Raw genomic sequence first — 23,747 nt, 5'->3', positions numbered from 1 at the left:
ATTGTCATTAGACTAGAAATCTGAGATGTTGACTAACATTCTGGGGACATGGGTTTGAATTCTACTTTGCAGATGAGTTATGAATCAGAAAAAATAAATCTGAAATTAAAGTACCCTGCTGGTGACCCTGTAATCATCGATGGTTATAAATCCTCGTCTTATCCGTTTTGGCTGTTTAGCCACAACAGTGTGGCTGATAAATAATTGCCCTGAGAAGTGGCTAAGAGAGCTAACTAATTCAAAGGAAACTAGGGATTGACAACAGGTGGCCAGCCTTGACAGCAGTACCTACTTCTTGTACAAGAAGGAAAAGAATTTCTGCTCACGCCTTGACCTGGCTGGGAGTATGAAATTTGGGGAGTCCTAGCAGTCAAAGCTCTGGATATTGACTGTTTCCTTCCACTCATCTTTTTCAGGATCAAAGAGACATTTTATCCTGATATTCCCGATCCAAACAACAGCAAAGTTCTTCAGGATGGAACCTTCCTTCAGGTATATTTGAACTAAAACCTGGGAAAGGGAATGTTTGGTATCCCTTTGAGTGTGTGAGAGTGTGTGTGTGTGTGTGTGTAATGTATATCTCTTTCTTCGGATAAGAACATGGATGATGATGGGATTGTTCTATGTTCTAATGCAGATATGTTGTGGTGTCTGCATGCAATTGCATAGGGTTGTATTTGTGGGAACATGCCGGACGTTTATAAAATCTTTGTGCAACCTCAGACTGCAGGAATGTTTTACGACAGAACAAGCCATGAACTATAGATATAGCACCTGCAAGAGCAGGTTGGAGACTGGGAGTACAGCAGAGTAACTCCCTTCTTGAACACCATATACAAAAGACATGAACTACAATAGTTCTAACAAGGCAGCTTCCTAAGGACAAGTAAATATCACAGAATCCCTACAGTGCAGATAGAGGCCATTCAGCTCATCAAGTCTGCACTGACCCTCCAAGACCTTAACACCCTATTCCCGTAATCCCAGTTATACCATCGTTAACTCACCTAGCCTACATACTATGGGACAACTTAGCATAGCAAATCCACCTGACCTGCACATCTTTGGGCTGGAGGAAGGGACTGGAAGCCCCATGCAGATGCAGGCAGAATGGGCAAACTCCATGCAGACAGTCTCCCAAAGCTTGAATTGAACCTGAGTTATTGGCACAGTGAGGCAGCAGCGCTCATCACTGTGCCACCCTGTAGGGATGGAAAATCAATGCAGGCCCAACTGATATGGGTTACATGTATGAATGAATTAGTAACAAAAAGCAGGAGTGTCATGGTAGACTCCTCATTTGCCTAGATGAGTGCAGCTCGAGCAGTGCCTCAAGAAGCTTGATACCATGCAGAACAGAGCAGCTCACTTCATAGGCATCCCATTGATCACCTGTAAACAATCATTTCCTTCATCATTTATCCACAGTAGCAGGAGTGTATACCATCGACAAGAAATACTGCAGCAACTCATTGAGGTTCCTTTGACAACTCCTTCCAAACCCACAATCTCTCTCACCTAGAAGAGCAGGGGCAGCGGTAAATGACAGTGCCTCCACATCTGCAAGCTTTCTTCCAAGTCGTGCACCATCTAACTTGGAAATATAATTGATAAAAATCTTGGAGCACCTTAATGCCATTCAGGATCTGTGGACATGCATTCCAAAGTTCATCCATTCCTTTAAACTCAGTATTTGTGGGAGCATGCTGGACGTCAGACATCTATTGTGAATTGCTTTTTTTTTGTACATCTTCAAAAATGAAACATTTGTCCTGAATCCCTGGGATTACTGTCATTACTCTGACACTGATTTACCATCTGGTATCTGTTTCCAGTCCACACTCAACTTAGTAAAATGGATAATCTCTTAATTTTGAACGTTTCCTTTTATTTCACAGGATTAGAAAATTGTAACAGCCCTGAATTAGGCCATTTGGTCCATTATGTTCTGGCTCGTCTGCCTTCTATTTGTAACTGGACGAATTGTTCCTTTTCAATTAACTGTCCATCTTCCTTCTGAATATCTCAGTTGAACTGCCTACCATCACTTTCTCTATCAATTTATTTCAGACCCTGACTAGTCACTGAGAGAAGTTTTTCTTCGTTACATTTGCTGGTCTTACTAATTATTTTAAATTGTTGCCCTCTGATTCTTGCTCTTTCCACAAATAGGAACATTTCCTCCCTGTTCTCTTAGTCCAGATTCCTCATGATTTTGAAAACTTCAACCAGATGTCCCCTCAGCTCTATCCTCCGAAGAAAACAGATCCAACTTTTCAGATCTGTCTTCATAACTGAAATTCCTCAACATTGGGTGCTTTATTAATTGCTCATGTAATTTGTCCTGCTGTCTTTAATATGGGCAGAAATGCCCAAGTGCATTAGGTCCTGCGTACACTTTTAAGCGTTCTTCATTTGGTACTGTCTCTCCATGTCATCCTGCTAAACTGTATATACTTTTCACTTTGAACTTCATTTGCCACGATTCTGTCCATTTTATTAGCCTGTCTCTTTCCTTTGAAGTTCTACACTCTCATTCACAGTGCTTCCAAGTTTTATCCGTTTGCAAATTTTGAAGTTCTGCAGTTTACACCGAGATCTCTATCATTAATCAATAAGGAAAAGCAAGGGTCCCAGCATGACCCTGGGGCAGTGTATTACGAGTCTCCCCCAAACCCGAAAGACATTAATCACCAATTGCTATCTTTGTCCTAGCTTTGCCCTTTCACATAACTCTACTTATTATAATTGAATTATCGTTAAGGCTGTAGGGATGGTTCCCAATAAGGCTTAGGAGCAGAAGTAGACCATTCAGCCCATCGAAACTGCTTTGCCATTTAGTGAGGCCATGATGATCCTCAACTCCACTTTCTCACCATGATCCCATAATCTTTGATTCTCTTACTGATTAAATATTCAACTCCTCCACCTTGAATGTTTTTAACAGCCCAGCCTATAGAGCCCTTTACAGTAAGGATTCCAAAGATTGACAACCCTCTGAGAGAAGAAATTCCTCCTCATCTCTGTCTTAAATGGATGACTCCTTGCTCTGAGAGTATGCCCTCCATCTGCCCAGCTATATTTCCCAAAATTGAAGCTTGAATTGCACTCTCATTGAGTTTGCCATAGATTGACTGAATACCCTTTAGAGATCTGTGCTGTTACACCTCCCCAGGGACATTTAAGGATTTGGGAATAGGTGCTGGCCCAGCTAGTGATGCTCACAAGTTGAGAACAAATAAAAATTAATATAATTCATTAAGTTTTCTCATACTGCATTTTGAATGTATAGGCTTCAACATAACTCCTTTTTTTGATACATCATTCAATTTTTTTGAATAGTTTGGCTTTTCTAAAGTTTGAAAGTATTTTAAATCAATTTTAACATATCAAACAACAAAATTTGAAGAACAGCTCTTGATTAATTTTGTAAGTTCATTTATAGTTTGCTTCTTCGGCATCCAAAGTCATTAAATCTTTGTTGTACGAGAGTTTCATTAAAGCCTGTGCAGATTATGCAAGAGGATGTGCAGGCAGAGGTGTGTATGTCTACCCACATGCGCATATCTGTATGTGTCTGTTGAGATGTGGGATCAGCAGAAATCAGATATGTTTCTCAATTTTATACCATCTGCCGTTCTGTCGGTGTCAGGAGCCTGGATCATCCTTGCTAGGGTATAAGCTGAACTTGGTCTTACCCCAGGCTTGTTGATAGGGATCTATACCCAAGGCTGTGATTCTCTCCTCAAACGGCAACGGGTGCCTGGCTGGACAAATGCAGGAAGCTTGAGTCCTGAGTGTGTTCTATGTTTTTAGCCCAATTTCTGTGCAATGGGGTTTGTGGTTTCTAAGCTCTGACCTGTGGCAGAGACTGTCCAGAGGTGGGTGAGTAGGCTGTTTCCCAGAAGAGATTGCTTCTGTTCTACATGGGAGAAGACTAGCTCCCATGTCTAAGAGATGCAATGGCACTAGCTTTGGTGACATTCATGGGGGTGGATTTTATCAAATAGATAGTCACTGATTAAGGTATAAACATCTGAAACTACAGAAAAATAGTCATTTTCTAAAATTGTTTTGCTTTTTATTTTAGGGAGTCAACTCATGCAAAACTCTGGAACCAAAAGATTGTACACCCAATGAGGTGCAGGTTGTCGAAGAGAAGCAGATTGGTTTTGACGTTGAGAAGGAGGTTGAAGTGGCTGATGAGACTGAGGTAGTTCCTGAGGATATTTCTGATACCGAGAACCAGAATCAAGGTGTCTTATCGTACAGTCCGCGTAGTGCACCTGTTGAGAATTCAGGGAAGATTAACCCAGCGTTTGAGGCAATGGCCTCTCCATCCATCTATCCCAGTGATGTAACGTATACAAGCATACGAGGTCCTGGCTACCAGCAACAAGAGGCCAGGGACGACGAGGTGGAGGTGATTGTCAAGTCAGGCTATCAACCTCAGATCCATGGAGCCATTGATCTTGCACCAGTCAGGGAGCAGACGGAGATACAGGAACTAATGCCTCGTGTTAATGGCTATCAGCCACAGGCCCACCGCCAATCCTGGAGCCAAGATTCTGGAGAGTTTCCACCGCCTGAGACTGATTCCATTGGCAGCCCAACTTCCATCAACTCCCAAGCATTCCTGATTCCAGAGAGGATGCTGGGAGAGGATCACAGTTTAAGACCTGGTGTGAAAACATGGTCCCTGCCCTTTTTCCAGAATTCCAGAATGACTTTTGATTCCAACGACAGCTGATGAGAGACATTGGGCGAGGAAAGGTTTGGATACAAGGGGAAGTGCATCCAAACCTTTATCATCAGTTTGTGTCTCATGTTTGCTCGTTGTGAATTCCCTGCACCTTGTCCTGGGAAGCTAACACTACAATGACTGGGAACGTGGCAGCCTACTCGATTTTAGATTGGGAACGACAAGCAGCTTGTCTTGTCTTTATTATATTAACTTCTTCTCATAGTTCAGAGGCTGAAACTAAATGAAAGGTCAAATTGCAGAAAGCTACCAATGAGGCGAGAGTTTGTAGTGACAGCTCTCTGAGCCACAGTTGGCATATTCCTGAGGAGAATACAGTCTGACTGCTGTTACCTGTCACTGTATATGCTAGAACCAGCTCAAGGAGCTGAATGGCCTATCTCTTGCTCCTCTCTGGGAAGTATCATTTCATGCTGCAGTTACACAGTTTATTAGCTGAAGATAATTGAGGCACAACCACCACAATGACAATGCTATTATATTTTAATAAAATATGATTGGACTTAATTGGTTCTAACTGTGGAATCCTACCGTGAGTGATTGTTGGCTTCTATCATAAAAGAATCTTGTCCAAGGCACTTGATAAGCTCTGATTTTGCCTCTTGCAGAGCATTAACGAGATCGGACAGATCCTGTCTGGAACAAGGCCAATTGAGGAAGTTGTCCTTCTGAATTACAGACATACATGAGCTCTGATCATGGCAGTACGAGTCTCCGTCTTTACTCTGGCCACCCTGGTGGATCTGCATTGATTACCCTGGCTTTGTTTCAAATTGACTTGGTGGGTTGACAAAGTTGAAGTGATGATAAGAATTGGGCTGACTACCTGTGGCTCGCTACCTCACAGCTTTTGATTCCAGACAGCCAGAACCTTCGTCAGGTGACTGAAGCTCTCACCTAGCAGTGCCCTTTCATTAGCAGCTGAATGACTTGCCCTGAAGAAGAGTTGTGATGGATTGGAAACACATGGCTTCTTCCTCCACAGAGGCTGTCACACCTGCTGAGTTTGTTTAGCACTTTGTTTTTATTTTCAATTTCCAATATCTACAGTATTTTGCTTTTATCCTTCCTTCCTAACTCCCAAAACAAACACAACAAATCTGCTCCATACCCTTCCCCAGGCAGCTGGACCTTGCTTTTTACAAAAACTCAATCCACTGCACAGAAGTGGCTTAAATAAAACCGTCCAACAAGCAGGGACATAGATTCGCACTCAACCAGGGAGGAGTGGAGCCCTGTCTCTGTAAGTAGTCTGTTTGCAAAAGTTTGCACCATGGTCTGTATTAACTGAGTGCTCACAGCCTTAAACACTACATCTGCTTGACTGCGTTTGGCCATCAGAAGATGTGATTACTTTAATTCTACCTGGTAATGTGCTTTATCAAAACCTATTGCTTCATATGCAATGAATTGCTTTGAAGTGTTGACAGTGAATGTGGTTAAATGTAGCATGAGCATTGTTTGTGTGGTTCTGTTTAAATATGACACACCACAAGCACAGGCCACAGGCTGAATTGTTTGATCTCTGTTTACAGTCTGAGATCTTGAATCTCCAAAGCATGTTGCATGCCAGTGGTCATTTGGCTTTTCTGTCTCTAAGAAACCAGCCTCCGCTTTTATTCTAGTGCTTTTGGTGAGGGTGGAAAGGAGCAAAGCAGTTGATAAAACTTCAGTTGTTTGTATGACATCAGTGAACGAAGGTGTGTGTCAACGTCTTGGTTTGGAAGTTGTGACGCTCTAGTAACATTGTGCATGAAGTCACTTGGAATAAAAGACCAAGAAATCATTCTGCATTCCACTGTTAAAAGGCAGTGGTTATAGACTTGTTTCTCCTATGATCAAAACACAATACTCTGCTCTGCTATTCTAGTGAGATTGGAGCTTTACTGTAAGAAAAGTATTTGATTGTCAGCTTTTTTATTCAACTAGCCTTTTTTTTGGCATCCACCCACACTCGAATTCTGAAATGAAGAACAAGCTGCAATATATTTACCTTTCTCTTCACCCACACGGAGGGGGAAATTGCATTTCTGCATATCTTTTCAAAAAAGCCTGCAACTTGATTCAGCAACATGAACATTGCCCCTTCATTTATCGGTGTGCTGGATTTGAAGAGAGTTAAATACCCACTGCTTCAGCGTAAAGATTGAGTCGATCACAGTTTCCATTGCAAGCACTGAGAATGACAACTGGGCAGTGATGCAGAATCATTATTTCTGCTGTTTCATATCTGCTTGTTGGGAGTTCTGATGCAATAATGTTTCATCGACAGAAAGTGATACTGTGAAAGGAAACGTATGCACCACACATTATTAATCTCTGGCAGGAAACATGCCAACATTTCCATCATCTCACGTATACACGCCCCCACACGCATACATACCTGCCTCGGTGCGCCAGAAGGCATGCGCAAGCTTATCTGTGCGTATACAGAGGAACCTTGATTATCCAAATGAGATGGCGGACTCATAGTTGAATATTCGGTTAATTTAATCAGTGCCTCGCTCAGACAGAGTTTTCTCAAGTTTCCTTTTTCCTCGCTCTGCCTGCTTTGCTCCCCCTCTCTGTCTCAGGGTTTGTTTCTGAGCAGAGGCACGTGTGTAAGGGACCTGCAGCATTGCTGAACCCCCCCAATCAGTTCAATGGGATTGACACGGCAAGCACTTGTTAAGTCCGCTTTACCGGACAATGTTTGAGAGTTGATCTGGGGAAGCGAGGTACCCCTGTGTAGAACTCCAGGGGAAGTGTGAGGAGAGCGAGGGTGGGCGTGTGGTTAGTCATTTGGAGACAGTGCCTGGGCTCCCATCGATGTCCAGGACTGTTCTTGGCAGCATTTCAGTAAGGCAAGTTCATTTTTTAATCATTGTGAACAAAAGATGCAATCAGTGTTGGAAACACCACTTTGTAGTGTTTTTATCAGGACCTTGAGATCTCCTTTGGATAATCTGATATTTGGATAATTGAGGTTCCTTTGTATTCATCATCCCAGATATACACATCCATCTCAGAATGGAAGGAATGACTGAGCCATTTAAAAATATAAATACTCTAATTTGTAACTGTAGTTCTAGTGGCGTGCATTGTCCTTGAAGTGTTGAAATTCTCTTCATGGATCGGAATATTGTATTTTGCTCTTAATGTCTGATGACCTGTTTGTTGCATAGCAATGCTTATATCACTGATAATTATTAATCAAAATTTACTTTTTCTCTGAAAGTGTGGCCCAGCTGCAGTTGTAATTGCCATGGAAATTTTATAAATCAGTGGAATGTAATCTCAGAAGCTATGAATAAAGTCCTGGACAGTGTAAGTTTTGGCAGAATTTGATTAGATTCCCTACAATGTAGAAACAGGCCCTTCGGCCCAACAAGTCCACACCGACCCTCCAAAGAACATTCCTCTACGTTTACCCCTGCCTAATCCACCGAACACTACAGGCAATTTAGCATGGCCAATTCACCTGACTTGCACATCTTTGGACTGTTGGAGGAAACCGGAGCACCCGGAGGAAACCCATGCAGACACTGGGAGAATGTGCAAACTCCACACAGTCAGTTGCCCGAGGTGGGAATTGATTCCGGGTCCCTGGCGCTGTGAGGCAACATTGCTAACCACTGAGCCACCGTGCCGCCCATGAACAGGATTGCTGCCTTAACTCTCCTTTTGGATTCCTTATCGAACACCCACACAGATCTACCATACAACACAAATCCAGCCTTTCTGCAGTTCCATATAGTCAGGTTACAGTACTACCTCCAAGACTGTCCAGGACTTGTCCTGTTTTCTCTGCACTCACTCTCCCACTCGTCTCTCATCTGTCCAGTTATTGACAGATTAAAAGAGAATTTAGGTAAGAACAAGAAATTCAGTCTTTTGTTTTTTCAGTTCTTGCATAAGCTATTCCATACAATCTAAAACTTTTTTTTTCTGATCATCTCCCTCTGCCCCCTTTTCTGACTGTTGGAATATGTATGCTCTGCACTTTTACCAATTGCGATCTCCAAGACCACCAACACGGTTCCTGTTCTCCGTTTTGCATTCAGAGATTTATTCAAGGGAACCTGCTTTCAAAAAGAATACAAAGAGTGGAAAGAGGCTGGTGTAAAGTATAATCTCTGGCATGGGCCCATTAGGCCGGATGTGTGTAAACTCTGGTCATACCCACCAAAGGCAAAGCTGAATTTAGGGACTCGTCTGCAACCAATTAAGAAGTAACCCAAACCAAAGGTGTGGTCCACTGCTTTGGTTCAGTCTATACATGTTCTGAAACTTTGCTGTCAGTTTTGTTGTTGATGAGTCACACGATGGCAATGAATATTGTGATCCTGTGTAATGCATAATTTGGCAACTGGCCTGATTGTCTCAGATGACAGTAACTAATCCTGCAGCCAATCACTTTTTTTTGTTTGATTAAAGAGTTTTGAAGGTCAAAAATGCTTCCAAATGTCTTGCTCCATTGTGTGGGAGAATCCCATAAATTGAATAAAAATCTCTATTTCTTTCTGCTTTAAACTCTGTGTTGAGTCCTGTCTAGTCTTTTAGTGAGATAGATGAGTAGATAAATAACAATTGTTTTATTGAAGAACAATCATAGCAACCTGTGTTGAATTGCAATGATGCTAAAAAAGCGTCATAATTCATTACAAAATATAGTGATAAAAAGACTACACTATTATGAACATTACAGTATTACAATATATTTCAAAATATAGGCCTCCTTACTGATATAGTTATTAAAAGATGTGCAAAATGTGGAGTAAATTTGGAAATCCTGTTAAATAAACATGATCAACAATATGCACATAATACTTGAGATTTAGTTCAGTATTTCCAGTATGAAACATGTGTTTGAAAGAGGCTGGTGATGATTAGACCAATGAAGGAGGTGCCATCGGGGATATAAAGGAAACGTCTGGGAATGCTGTGAGCATATTCAATGATCTAACCTTACCATTATTGCAGTAGGAGTGTCAATTCTAAACAGCCTTTCCCATGAAAGTAAACAAGTCACTCCTATTAGATGAGAGCCTAATGTTGATGTACCACATGATCTAAGATTGTATAGATTGTATGTACATAATAATGTGAAGGCTGTGATCTCTTGTTTTTCCTGTTGTCATTGTATACTTTGAGTGTGTACCTGCATTGAGAGACCTATGGAAACGACCCTACCTCCAGACTGGAAGCTCTGTGTTTGTGTCCTATGCTCGCACTTGTTGACCATGGGAAGTACATTTGTGGCCAAACCAATTCATTGTCATCCTGCATATCCTTCCAGTACACCGGAGGGCAGGAGAGCAAAGTGGAAAAGTTTCATGGTTAGTCATTATGCAGAATACAGTGACAAACCACAGCAGCACTTTTCCCAATAACATGGATCAATCCCATGGAAGTCGATGGCCCTACTTTGGGAATGAGGATGACTTGAAATTATGCAGACACCGTCTGACCCTTGTATGTGACACTGCGTTCCACCTTCCCTGGGTGTATTCAGTGGTTGAACAAAATTGCCAGAGTGCAAAATTCCTTGTGAAGGTAGTGCTTTAGCCACCATTGCAAATCTTGGCCCCAGTAAGCGGAATAACTTTCTCAGTACCCTGATCCTGCAGCTATTGCCTTGATTCTAGATCATTTCTGCAATTTTACAGCCGGAGGCTATTTTTGACTTGTTGGTCCTGATGCTAAAGTAGCACCAGGCTATTTGACCATGTGCACCAATGGTACTCTGAATCGCACTCCACTCTACTTGGGCTGAAAATCAGGAAATTTCTGCATTTACTGAGGCATGTTTCATAAAATGTCAATAATTAGAATTTATTATCTATTAAAATTTCTGTTCAACAGTATGTATTCCATTGTCTGCATTGAGTCTGTTGGAAATTTTAAGAACATATTGTTGGAAAAGTTATTTTGGTGCTGCTGTTCATTATTCCTTTATAATGTAAATGTAAAATGCTTACATGTACAGACTGCAGTTTTTAAAATTTATTCACTTGTGGCTAGGCCAGCATTTATTACCTGTCCCTAGCTGCCCTTAGAGAAGGAATTCATGATTTTGAGTCATAACACTGACGCAATGGTGATTCTATTTCCAACTCTGGTGCGTGGTTTGAAGGGAAGCTTTTTCATGGGGGTAGTGTTCTGCTGCCCTTATCACAGGATCCCTATAACCTGGAAACAGGCCAATCATCTTAACATGTCCATACTGATTCACTGGAGAGCATCACATCCAGATCCTTTTCATCCCTCTCCCTGCATTTACCATGGCTAATCCACTTTCTGCACATCCCTGAACACAGGGTGGCTAGGCCACAGGAAAGCACCCAAACCTGGGCATCTTTGGACCATAGGAGGAAACCAGAACATCTGGAGTCATGGAGAATGTGCAAACTCCACACACTCGTCGGTTTCCAGAATCGAACTTGGGTCCTGGGTACTGTGAGCCACTCTGTCCTTTTAGATAAAAATGGTTGTGGGTTTGGAAGGTGCTAAGGCTCTTCGGTGAATTTCCACAGTGCATCTTGTAGATAAGTGTTAGTAGATGAGGGAGTGGATGCTTGTAGATATGGTGACTTTATTTCTCCTTCCTTGCATATTGAAATAGTACACATGACAAAGTAGCTTTTTGCATAATGCAAATATGTGTTTTAGCCAAAGAAGCAACCCTCCCAGAGTCGCTGTAGTGTCCTCTTTAACTTTACACTGACACATTCTTCCAGGCCTCTTCAGAAGTACATTGACAATGACTAATCAGCAATCCACCATTTTGGAAAGCTGGTGGAGGCTGTGTGCAGACAGACATTAGAAGATGCAGAGCAGTGAAAGTGCATGATCATTTCTTGCTGCGTGGCTGCATTGCCTTAGATTCTGCACGAAAGTGTGTTTCCAGTCTTATTTGTTGGAAGTTGAGTTTAGCAGAAGACAGCTGTTGCAAATTGATGATCAAACTATACCTGTCCCAACTTTGCTGTCAGTAGAAGCTCTCCAAATATCTTAATCCATTGGAACTTATTATTACAAGCATTTACAAAGTAGTTGGGCAAACTTATTTTTCCAGTTGGGAAGAAGAGTGGAAAGGAAAATTTTCATTTACAGCTCTGTTGGTGTTCTGAAGGATTTAGGGGTCCATACTTAAATGCTAGTTAACATAGTCAAAAACAAGCAATTTTGAGTCTTAGCTTTCATTGCAAAAGGCTGGGGCCGCTGCAAACTACTGTTTACTCCTGCATACAAACTGACATTTCATAGCTACCGTCAGTTCTGAGGGAAAAGACCCAGAGCATTAGCAACTTTTAATGGGATACTTTTTAAAATTTCCCCTTTTTAAACAAAGCTAGCTATAAACCAGTTATTCTAAAGTAATGTAATTGGGAAAATCCTGGTCTATTATAAAGCATAACATTTGGAAATACCATCTAATCAGGCACATTAGACTACCAGTAACATCACAGACTCTCTACTAGAGTATGAACATTGATAGGGGATTGGTTAACTAATAGAATATGCAAACAAGGAAGACTATCACTCAGCTCTTTCGAGTGCCTGTAAATAAATCTGCTGGATTATAAGCTGATGATTTTGTGACTTTTAACTTGGAATTGCTGGGTTGGACTGGGATGTACCAAATCATTGATACTATTAACTGCGGGCTTAAAATGGAAAGGATCTCCGAAAAAGATCACACTTTGACACAGACATCAAGTTCCTAAACTTTTATTATAAATTCTGTTTTACGATCTTTTACTCTATACCACCTGATGAAGGAGCAGCACTCTAAGCTAGTGCTTCCATTTGGACTATAACCTGGTGGTGTGATTTTTAACTTTGTACACCCCAGTCCAACACCAGCATCTTCAAATCATGACAATTGAGCCTGTTTGCCAGTCAGTCAATGAAACAGCTGAACTGGTTTTAATCTCAGCTCTACATTCCCGCATATTTGTGATAGACCTTTGATTAGCCAGGGGATGAAAAATTTAATCTACCCTCTCTAGCAACAGATACTAAGAGGAGGTGAATATTATTTACATGTAAAGGAGCTGCAGACCGCTACAACACAGGATTGGGGACTCCTTGTGTATAATCACTGAAAGCTAACATGTGCATTTCCAACACATTGTGATGCACCTTCTACTATCATAAATACATAAGTGCAAGTTGTATGTGGTGATGAATGACAGCACATTACATCTGGATACGTTTGTTTTTATTGTTAATTAACAATGCATCCCTTTGATAATTTTTTATGTTCAGAAGGGTAAATGCCCAAAACAGACTGTACACACTATACAAAGAAACCACAAGGTGGCAACACAAAAACATTACTCGACAGGTGCTCTTCTCTGTTTTACCTTATTTAAATTATACACAGCTCCATGAAATATTCTTTTATGGAAAATATATAAATAATTTCTTTTCTCATTTTTAATCAGACTATGTTACAGGTATACAATATAAATCAGGTTTCATGTTCAGTGACTTATGTACACTAGAACATCCCAATAATGTAGCAGCTTATCACAAAGAAATAAGATCAAACACATCCACAATGGTGGCTGCAACGTCCATATTCTATGCTCTCTCCTTCTCACAGGGGTCAGTCTTCTGTTTATTCTATCCCTTCTAAAACAGATATGTAAAATATCAAAACTTTGATCACTCAATCAAGAAATCTCAGCCACCCCTCACAACTAAAGGCCATCCGTTCCCTGCAACCTCCTCATTCCTAAAATTCTTGTGGTGATTTTGAGCACATGCAATTGTAAGAGATCAAAGACAAACAAAATGACCAGTTGACCACAAGAAAGACAGAACACAAAAGTCAACAAGACTGAGCAGGAAGGATAGACGTGTACACAGACCATGGGAATGACAAGACACAGGGTTCTTGGGATATCTGCATAATCCTGACATTCAGCATTTACCAGTCAACTTTGGGACAGAGGGGGATCCAAAATAACACAATCACGAAACAGTGAATTATTAACCTATAAGAACTTTGAAAATCAGGTGTTCAGGATATGCTTACAGTTGCTGACTGATTTAACTGGTCAATAACTGAAGTTAGTGTTCTTTCTAGTGCAATGCAGGTAGAGAGGGGTGGGAAGAGAAAGAGAGATACTGCAGTCTGTTAATTGATGGGTAAGAGTTTGGTATTAGAGGCAGAAGCATAGTTGGAATAACCAAGTGGAAGACAGAGTACCTGTGAGGCCATAGCAAAGCCATCCTTGTGTTTAGACTATTGCATGCATCATATTCCATTCTCCTTGGTTATCAGTTCCTGGAGAGATGAATGTTTATTGTAATAGCACCTTATTCTGGACCCATCCTTTTTTTTCCTCCTTCCACTTTACTAGAATTAAATAACTGCTCTGGAAATGAAAACACCCACCAGTTTCCTGTCCAGCAAACCATACACACTTCCAGTCTGGAGAATGGCTCACCCAGCAATTCTAACGCCAATTCAGAACTTGTATGCAATCTGAGGTCATACAATGCCTCTCATCAAGTCTGACCAAATGATCCAATACAAAGAGCTAAAGTTATAATTGAGAGCGAAGGCAAATACTGCTCCAGTCTCTAAGAGGGCCCTGTGACAGGTATCTAACTGCAGACACTCCCACTCTCTTCAAAAGCCATAGGAACCAACATTCATTGAAGGAGTACTGGATAGGATGAGGGAAAACCAGTCACCAGCCATTTTCTTTCTGTCTCATACAGCTAATCATTGGTGTTTATGGTTACATGTACAAAAACATCTTGAACATTTCATATATTAGTGTAACTCATGATCCGTAAAATGGTGAGAAATTGCGTGCACATGCATGGCACGTCAAAATCAGAATGAGACAAAATATTTGGTTGAGACCTTTGCTCCTGAAGCCAGGAGACCATTGCTGATTGAGCTTCATAACAAATAGGTTCAATGGAAATCCCAGTGCTTCATCTTGTTCTTCTCATACTGTCACAGCTGACGCTCTGCAGTAAAATCAGGGCTCATAGGACCCTGTACTGTAGTGTTAGAAAATTTCATTGCTACTTGTTGACACCAACCCCACATCAAGCCCCTCAGATGAGTGCTGAAAGGCCAAAGTTTACAGTCTAATATTGGAAATGAAAACCTACTCTCACATTGCTATTTGTCTCAAAGCGTCATAAAAATAATCAGACTTTGCTTCTCCTGAAATGGTGTTTCTGAAAGTTCTTGTGCAATCTTTCCTAGTGGGGCATCCAGTGGAGGCTTTATGCTATTTTAGCCAAAGTGCTAAGATGACAGGATTTAACCCAGAATGAACCATATCAATTGGGCCAGATAGGGGGTACTGCCCATGTACATCAGTCCAGAAGCAGATGGAGAATTTTGCCTTGGTGTCCAGGAGCAGGGCAGAGCAGCCTAGGGTCTAGGAGCAGGAGATCGCACACAAAACTGCTGTTTCCTATTGCTCTAATAGACCAGTGGCTAGAGAGAATATTTCCTGGCTGCATTAAACTGCTTTTCCAATATACCCATGATATAAAGGCATGTAATTAGTTTCTACAAGTGAGACTTACCAGTAAAGGCAAATCTGTTTGTGTGCAGGAGCCCACAGCACCACGCCACAGAATACTTTCCCTGCTGAGAGTTCAGGTTCTCCAGGAGTGCATATCACGGGCACTGCAGCCTGATTCCATTCCACCTGAACCCATGTTGTCAATGCAATTTAAGTAGATTACAGAGTGGTCATTTATACAAGCTGACTACATTTAAACATAAAATTGACACGCCTATCTACTGACAGCAAGGGTGGTGGATGGGATTGAGCACATCTGGCCCAGTGATTGAAAGAAACTGGGGCAATGCTGGTGGATGGAGACTGGCCCAGGTTAGGGAAGAGCGTGTGTATCTGTGCAATCATGCCAACAGCCACGGGACAGGGAGAGATCCAACCACAGGTCTCACATACTGTCTCCCAGTCTGCATCACTTCTCCTGTAGTGTTAGGGATACCTTCACATCCAAGACAGAGGGAAGGGAAATAAATAAGAACATGCAAGGGACAGGATTCGAGTGCCAATTCGACACACCTGCCCTGCTGGTCACAGCGGTAGTCAGATGTTGGTACTGTTGAATTCTGGGTGAAGTACTTTGTAGGTTTGGTGATGCAGCAATTCTTCGGCACAAACGTGGTCAGGATGCTGGGGTTGGCTCAGCTTCAAGCTGCTTCGGTGAGAGAGTAGTGTCTGCTTCCTCGTACAGCTGTCAAGAGAATAAACATGATCAGAGCATGGAATGAGCAGAGAGAGAGAGACTGATTCCATGCACCAGACAGAATGTATCTCTCTCTCTCTCTCTCTCTCTCTCTCTCTCTCTCGAGTTCCTCAGAAACAAAGACATCATTGACAGAGGTAAGGAAAAATTGTATCTGAAAACAGGCAAGAAATCTCTAATACAGAGGAAGTTTGTTACTGGAGGCTCTGGTGAAAAAGTGCCCTCCCAGATTCAGTTTGTAGGGAACCAAGACCAACCAATGTGACTAACAAAGGTGACCAGAGACCCCATGTACTCACTCCTTCCCCCACCCAATCACCCTCCTCATCGAACAATCATGTACCTCCCTAAAGATGCTCCTTAGGTGAAACCCCCTCCCTACCCTTACTAAGGAGAAATATGATGTCTCATTGGGGCAGCAGGGGGAGCTCTCTGATTAACAATCATTGCAGTCAGAAACTTACGGGTTGGAACTGAACATCCTGGAAGAGTTCTTGGATAAACCTGCGGGAAGGCAGACGGAAGGTGCAGTTTGCCAGTAAGTGGGAAACCTCGGAGTATAGACAAATGTCATCAAACGCATGAGGAAACTTCTCCTTTATCCTGGGGGAGAGAGTGTAAAACCAGAGTCTGAGTCAAGCAGAACAGGTAAATCTCAAAATACTTTTGAAACAGCAGCCATTCATCTACAAAAGCTGTAGAGGTCAAAGAACATACTTTTTCACTGGGGTGGGATTTGCAATCCATAGACCATGGTGTTCATCCTGTTTACATTACATCCGTAAGTAGTCCTACATCATGGTAAAAATGCAACAGAGAGAGTGATAACGGATGCTTTTTAGGTGTTGTGAAATTGCAATGACAGGAATGAGGGGTGGTTGGAATTCCTGCATTCTCTCCTGGAGGACTGGATATGTGGCTCAGTTTTGCTCTTGGTGATTGGCAAGGATCTATCACCCACTCTCAAGGCACTGCAGACACAGGTTGGACTGGCCCTTCTTTGACAAACAAGTCAGGCCTCTCTGACACACCAAGTTCTGCTTGTAGCTTCGGCCTGAACAATGCAGCAGCTAACCATGTTGACATTTGAATTCTCAACCACTGTACTGGCCACAATGAGTGAACAAATTTCAGAATGGTTACAAGCACAAAGGAATTCATTTGGCTCGTCATGTCTAGTCTGGTCTGGTCTGGTTCCCTAAAAGAGCTATTCATTGGGTGGCATCAACAACCATTCCCCTCACCCCCACCTCCCCAAATGCCTATTCTCCTGGTAACTCTGCATTCTTCCTTTTTAATTCCATCTTGAAAGCCTCAACTGAACCTGCATCCACCAGACTGTTGGGCAGTACATTCACAATCTTAACCACTTATTGTGTGGAAAATCTTTCACGTCATCATTGAAGGTAATTTGCAGAAGAAATGGTCCATGTCTGTCTAGTTCTGGATATTTTCACTAACAGGAACATATTCTCTGTGTCCAGATCCATAATTTTGAAGCTTTTGACCTAATTACCACTAAACATTCCCTCCCCCAAGGTTAATAGTCCCAAATTCTACTATCTTTCTCTCTGATGGAAATTCCGCAACCCTGGAACCATTTCTACATCCTCTCTAACACTTTCATATTTGTCCCAAAGTGTAGCGTTGTACTCACCCTATTAATAAAGGACACTGTTGGTATTATTAACCACTCTCTCAACAACATTCCCTCTAAGCCAGCTGCTTGGAGGTCTCTGCAGCAGCAGAAAAAATGAGAAAGAATGTAGCTGTCAACCTGACCTGTCACTTTCAAAATCTGATGCACACCTACAGCCAAGTTCGTCAGTGTGCCCTGTTATATTGTCTAAAATATAAAATAAATCAATTACAGAGAAATAGTTATAAAGAGATCAAAGCTGAGAATTAAATATTTAGGAGCATGTGACCTTTCGTAAAGACTGGCAGGAAGGAAAGGGTGGTGGGATCTTCATTTGTACAGGGTGAAGTAAGTCCAATAGTAAAACGATCTTAAATTGGAAGATGGATCATCGATAGTCACAGGTGAGGTGCTGGAAGACTGGAGGTTGGCTAACGTGGTGCCACTGTTTAAGAAGGGTGAAAAGGACAAGCCAGGGAAGTACAGACCAGTGAGCCTGACCTCAGTGGTGGGCAAGTTGTTGGAAGAAATCCTGAGGGACAGGACGTACATGTATTTGGAAAGGCAAGGACTAATTAGGGATAGTCAACATGGCTTTGTGTGTAGGATATCATGTCTCACAAACTTGATTGAGTTTTTTGAAGAAGCAAAGAGGATTGATGAGGGCAGACTGGTAGATGCGATCTATATGGATGGGTAAAAAATGAGGTCTGCAGATGCTGGAGATCACAGTTGAAAATGTGTTGCTGGTTAAAGCACAGCAGGTCAGGCAGCATCCACGGAATAGGAAATTCGACGTTTCGGGCATAAGCCCTTCATCAGGAATGAGGAGAGTGTGCCAAGCAGGTTAAGATAAAAGGTAGGGAGGAGGCACTTGGGGGAGGGGCGATGGAGATGTGATAGGTGGAAGGAGGTCAAGGTGAGGGTGATAGGCCGGAGTGGGGTGGGGGCGGAGAGGTCAGGAAGAAGATTGCAGGTTAGGAAGGCGGTGCTGAGTTAAGGGAACCGACTGAGACAAGGTGGGGGGAGGGGAAATGAGGAAACTGGAGAAATCTGAGTTCATCCCTTGTGGTTGGAGGGTTCCCAGGCGGAAGATAAGGCGCTCCTCCTCCAGCCGTCGTGTTGTTATGTTCTGCCGGTGGAGGAATGCAAGGACCTGCATGGCCTTGGTGGAGAGGGAGGGAGAGTTAAAGTGTTGAGCCACGGGGTGGTTGGGTTGGTTGGTCCGGGTGTCCCTGAGGTGTTCTCTGAAGCGTTCCGCAAGTAAGCGGCCCGTCTCCCCAATATAGAGGAGGCCACATCGGGTGCAGCGGATGCAATAGATGATGTGTGTGGAGGTACAGGTGAACTTGTGGCGGATATGGAAGGATCCCATGGGGCCTTGGAGGGAAGTGAGGGAGGAGGTGTGGGCGCAAGTTTTACATTTCCTGCGGTTGCAGGGGAAGGTGCCGGGAGTGGAGGTTGGGTTGGTGGGGGTTGTGGACCTGACGAGGGAGTCACGAAGGGAGTGGTCTTTGCGGAACGCTGATAGGGGAGGGGCAGGAGCAGGCTGAGACAATGGGTCGGCCGGGACATTCAGGTTTGTGGATTTTGGGCAGGAGGTAGAAACGGGCGGTGCGGGGTTGTGGGACTATGAGGTTGGAGGCGGTGGATGGGAGATCCCCTGAGGTGATGAGGTTATGGATGGTCTGGGAGATGATGGTTTGGTGGTGGGAGGTGGGGTCGTGGTCGAGGGGGCGATAAGAGGCATCCGCGAGCTGGCATTTGGCCTCAGCGGTATAAAGGTCGGTGCGTAAGGCATTCGACAGGGAGAACTAGCCACTTTGATACAGAACTGGCTCAAAGGTAAAAGACAGAGGGTGGTGGTGGAGGGTTGCTTTTCAGACTGGAGGCCTGTGACCAGTGGAGTGCCACAAGGATCGGTGCAGGGTCCTCTACTTTTTGTCATTTACATAAATGATTTGGATGTGAGCATAAGAGATACAGTTAGCCAGTTTGCAGATGACACCAAAATTGGAGGTGTAGCGGACAGCGAAGGGGGATATCTCAGATCACAACAGGTTCTTGACCAGATGGGCCAATGGCCTGAGAAGTGGCAAATGTAGTTTAATTCAGGTAAATGAGAGGTGCTGCATTTTGGGAAAGCAAATCAGAGCAGGACTTATATAGTTAATGGTAAGGTCCTCGGGAGTGTTGCTGAACAACGAGACCTTGGAGTGCAGGTTCATAGCTCCTTGAAAGTGGAGTCGCTGGTAGATAGGATAGTGAAGGAGGTGTTTGATATGCTTTCTTTGATTGGTCAGATTATGAAATACAGGAGTTGGGAGGTCATGTTGCAGATGTACAGGACATTGGTTCGGCCACTGTTGGAATATTACGTGCAATTCTGGTCTCTTTCCTATCATAAAGATGTTGTGAAACTTGAAAGGGTTCAGAAAAGATTTACAAGGATGTTGCCAGGGTTGGAGGATTTGAGCTACAGGGAGAGGCTGAACAGGCTGGGGCTGTTTTCCCTGGAGCTTCGGAGGCTGAGTGGTGACCTTATTGAGGTTTACAAAATTATGAGGGGCGTGGATAGGGTAAATAAGCAAAGTCTTTTCCCTGGGATTGGGGAGTCCAGAACTAGAGGGCATAGGTTTAGGGTGAGAGGGGAAAGATATAAGAGAGATCTAAGGGGCAACTTTTTCACACAAAGGGTGGTACGTGTATGGAATGAGTTGCCAGAGGAAGTGGTGGAGGCTGGTACAATTGCAACATTTAAGAACATTTGGATGGGTATATGAATAGGTAGAGTTTGGAGGGATATAGGCCGGGTGCTGGCAGGTGGGACTAGATTGGGTTGAGATAGCTGGTCAGCATGGACGGGTTGGACCGAAGGGTCCGTTTCCTTGCTGTACATCTCTATGACTCTATGTAGAATCCATACAGGTAAATGTAGGAAATAAAAAGGGGAAGACAACACTGATGGGAGTAGTCTGTAGGTCCTGTAACAGTAACTATATGGTGGAACAGAGAATAAGTGAGGATATAATGACAGCATTTTAAAAATGCATAACATTCAGAAGAGGTGAATTTAATCTTCATACACAATGGGAAAACCAATTTTGTGTATTCATGGAAGTTTCCTAGAACAATATTGTTGTGGACCCACCCAAGAACAAAGCTTCGCTGGATCTGGTAATAAGGTTTAACGGAGGATAAAAGATCTGCAAGGAACAGTGATCGTAACATCGTACAATTTAACGTTCAAACTGAGAGTGAGCAACTTGGGTCAGAAATAGCTCTGCTAAAACTAAATAAGGGTAGTTACACAGGCATAGAAAAGGAGTTTATCAGAAAAGGTGTTTGATGGAACACTGGCCAAGTGTTTAAGGAAATAGTTCATGAGTCATAGTAAATATGAAGGAGAGTTCCAAGCAGGGGATAAACAGACTAGGGTTAAGGATCGTATCGAATTAAAAAAAAAGTACAAATGGCAAAGATTAGTTGTAAGCCCGAGGATTGTATTTTGTTAACTTTTAAAACAATCACAAACCAGAGTAAAAATAAAATTAGAGCAAAGAAATAAAAAGTAACAAAACCAAAGGATTAAGAGCTTCTTCAAATACTTAAAAGACAGAGGTCAAAGCGAACATAGGTAATTATAGATCAGTTAGCTTAACATCAGTGAGTGTGAAAGTTTGAGTCTGTTTTGAAGAAAGCCTACTTAACCTACTTGGAGAGAGATGTTTGGAGATTGTTTTAACCTGAGGGTCACCACACCTCAGGTAAGGGGAGATTTTCAGAATAGTCCTCCATGATAAACTTAACCTGTGCAGGAACTGATTCCACAATCTTGGCATCAGCTGTTTTGCCAACTGAACTAACTGAACCCTTTCATTTAACAGCATAGCAATTAGAAATGCATAGTATAATCAAGCAGAGTCACCACCACGATAGACTGGGCCGTTCCCCATGTTCAACCAATCTCTCGCATTTCTACTCTCATCCCCTTCCTTCTACAACATCGATAGGGTCCCTCTGGTGCTCACATACCAGCTCACCAGCCTCTGCACCCACAGGATCATTAACCACCATCTCATGACCAGCCTCCTAATCCCCTCCCTGTCAACAGCATTCTGCAGGGACCGTTCTCTCTGGGGACACACTGGTCCCAACAGCTGCTCATGGCCCCCACAGCAATCATAGATAGTGTTACACCTGCCTATTTAGTTCCTCTCTCCTCACTATCCAAGGCCCCAGAAAAATCTTTCTTTGAAGCAGTGATGTGTCTGCACCTCGTTCAATCCAGTCTACTGCATCACGTGGGCTCATCTACACTGGGGAGATGAAACAGGCTGGGTGAACGCTTTGCAGAACACCTGCAGCCGGTCCACAAAAATGACCCTGAGCCTGCCACTTCAACAGACCACTGTGTGCCGTGGTCACCAACTGTGTCTCGGACTTGCTGCAGTATTCCAGTTAACATAGAACAATACAGCGCAGAACAGGCCCTTCGGCCCTCGATGTTGCGCCGACCTGTGAATTATTCTCAGCTCGTCCCCCTACACTATCCCATCATCATCCATGTGCTTACCCAAGAATTGTTTAAATCTCCCTAATGTGGCTGAGTTGACTACATTGGCAGGGCAGGGCATAATCAGAAGGGGGAAAGTTTGTAACAGGACCTGGATGTCCTTGTACACCAGTCGCTGACAGCAAGCATGTAGGTACAGCAGGTGGTGAAGGTGGTAAAAAGCAGAACTTATACTGAAATAGTTGGCCTTCATAGTGAGAGGATTGGAGGGGATGTTTTGCTGCAATTCTGTAGGGCCTTGGTGAGACACCAAGAATATTGCAAGCAATTTTGGTCTCCTTGTTAGAGGAAATATGTTCTCACTATAGAGGGAGTGCAGTAAAGGCTTACCAGACTGGAATCCTGGGGTAGCAGGACTGACTGGAGGAGAGAATGGATTGGTTCAGATTACATTCACTAAAGTTCAGAAGAATATGGGAGGGGAGAAAGAGTTCACTGAAATCAATAAAATTGTAGCAAGACAAGATGGAGGAAGAATGTTTCAAGTGACAAGAGCCCAGAAACATGGTCACAGTTTAAAGAAAAATGCAATTGCTTTTTATTCATTTGTGGGATGGTGTTTGTGGGTCACTGGCTGGGCTAGAATTTGTTGCCTGTCCCAAGTTGCCCCTTGAGGTGGTGGTGGTGATGGTAAGCTGCCTACTTGAACTACTGCAGGCCACCTCCTGTGTGTTGATCCAGAGTACCCTCAGGAAGGAGATTCAAGGATTTTGACCCAACAAGAGAAGGAACAGCAATTTATTTCCAAGTTACGATGGTGAGTGGCTTAGAGAGAAAGCTTGAAGGTGCCAGCGTTGCTATGTATCTGCTGTCCTTGTCCTTCTAGACAGAAGTGGTCGTGGGTTTGTGAGGTGCAGTCTGAGGATCGTTGGTGAACTTTAGCAGTGCATCCTGTAGATTGTACACACTGCTGTGACTGAGTGTTGGTGGTGCAGGGAGTGGATGTTTGTGGATATGGCGTCAATCAAGTGGCTGCTTTGTCTTGGGTGATGTCAAGCTTCTTGAGTGTTGTTGGAGCTGTACCCATCCAGGCAAGTGGGGTGTATTCCATCACTCTCCTGACTTGTGCCGTGTAGGTGGAGGACAGGTTTTGGGGAATCAGGAGATAACTTACTCGCCACAGCATTCCTAATCTCTGACCTGCTGTTGTAGCCACTGCGATTATGTGGCAAACCCAGTTGAGTTTCCTGTCAATGGTAACCCTGAGGACGTTGATTGTAAGGAATTCACTGGATGGTAAAACCCCTGAATGTAAATGGGCGGTGGTTACATTGTCTCTTATTGGGGATTGCCTAGCATTTGTATGGCATGTCAGCCTAAGCCTGGATATTGTCCAGATCTTGTTGCATTTGGACTGCTTCAGAACCTTAGGAGTCACACACATGGTTCTGAAAATTGTATAATCACCAGCGAACATCCCACTTCTGATGGAGGGACGGTCACTGGTGAAGCAGCTGAAGCTCACTACCCTGAGGATCCCCAAAGCGATGTTCTGGAGCTGAGATGACCGACTTCCAATAACC

General features: G+C 43.1%; 2 protein-coding genes across 7 annotated transcripts in view; one reads left to right on the top strand and one right to left on the bottom strand.

Moving 5' to 3' along the window:
* Positions 1-10,610, top strand: part of lifra (LIF receptor subunit alpha a) — a 183,980-nt gene extending 173,370 nt beyond the window's left edge. For all 6 annotated transcript variants that reach the window (XM_060834282.1, XM_060834299.1, XM_060834318.1 and 3 more), the window contains exons 20-21: positions 417-492; positions 4,091-10,610. In XM_060834282.1, coding sequence (XP_060690265.1) covers positions 417-492; positions 4,091-4,750 — 736 coding nt within the window. In that variant the 3' untranslated portion in view covers positions 4,751-10,610. The remainder of the gene's footprint in view (positions 1-416; positions 493-4,090) is intronic.
* A 2,341-nt stretch (positions 10,611-12,951) lies between these two features.
* The window catches only part of rictora (RPTOR independent companion of MTOR, complex 2 a), a 212,927-nt gene continuing 202,131 nt past the window's right edge, over positions 12,952-23,747 (bottom strand). The window contains exons 37-38 of the mRNA XM_060834273.1: positions 16,474-16,612; positions 12,952-15,997 (exon numbers count right to left, since the gene is read on the bottom strand). Of these exons, the coding sequence (XP_060690256.1) occupies positions 15,929-15,997; positions 16,474-16,612 (208 nt within the window). The 3' untranslated portion in view covers positions 12,952-15,928. The remainder of the gene's footprint in view (positions 15,998-16,473; positions 16,613-23,747) is intronic.

The sequence above is a fragment of the Hemiscyllium ocellatum genome, chromosome 2, assembly GCF_020745735.1.
Source record: "Hemiscyllium ocellatum isolate sHemOce1 chromosome 2, sHemOce1.pat.X.cur, whole genome shotgun sequence".
NCBI classification, from domain to species: Eukaryota; Metazoa; Chordata; class Chondrichthyes; order Orectolobiformes; family Hemiscylliidae; genus Hemiscyllium; species Hemiscyllium ocellatum.
The sequence above is the reverse complement of the archived record's forward strand: the minus strand, read 5'-3'. Positions and strand labels throughout refer to the sequence as shown.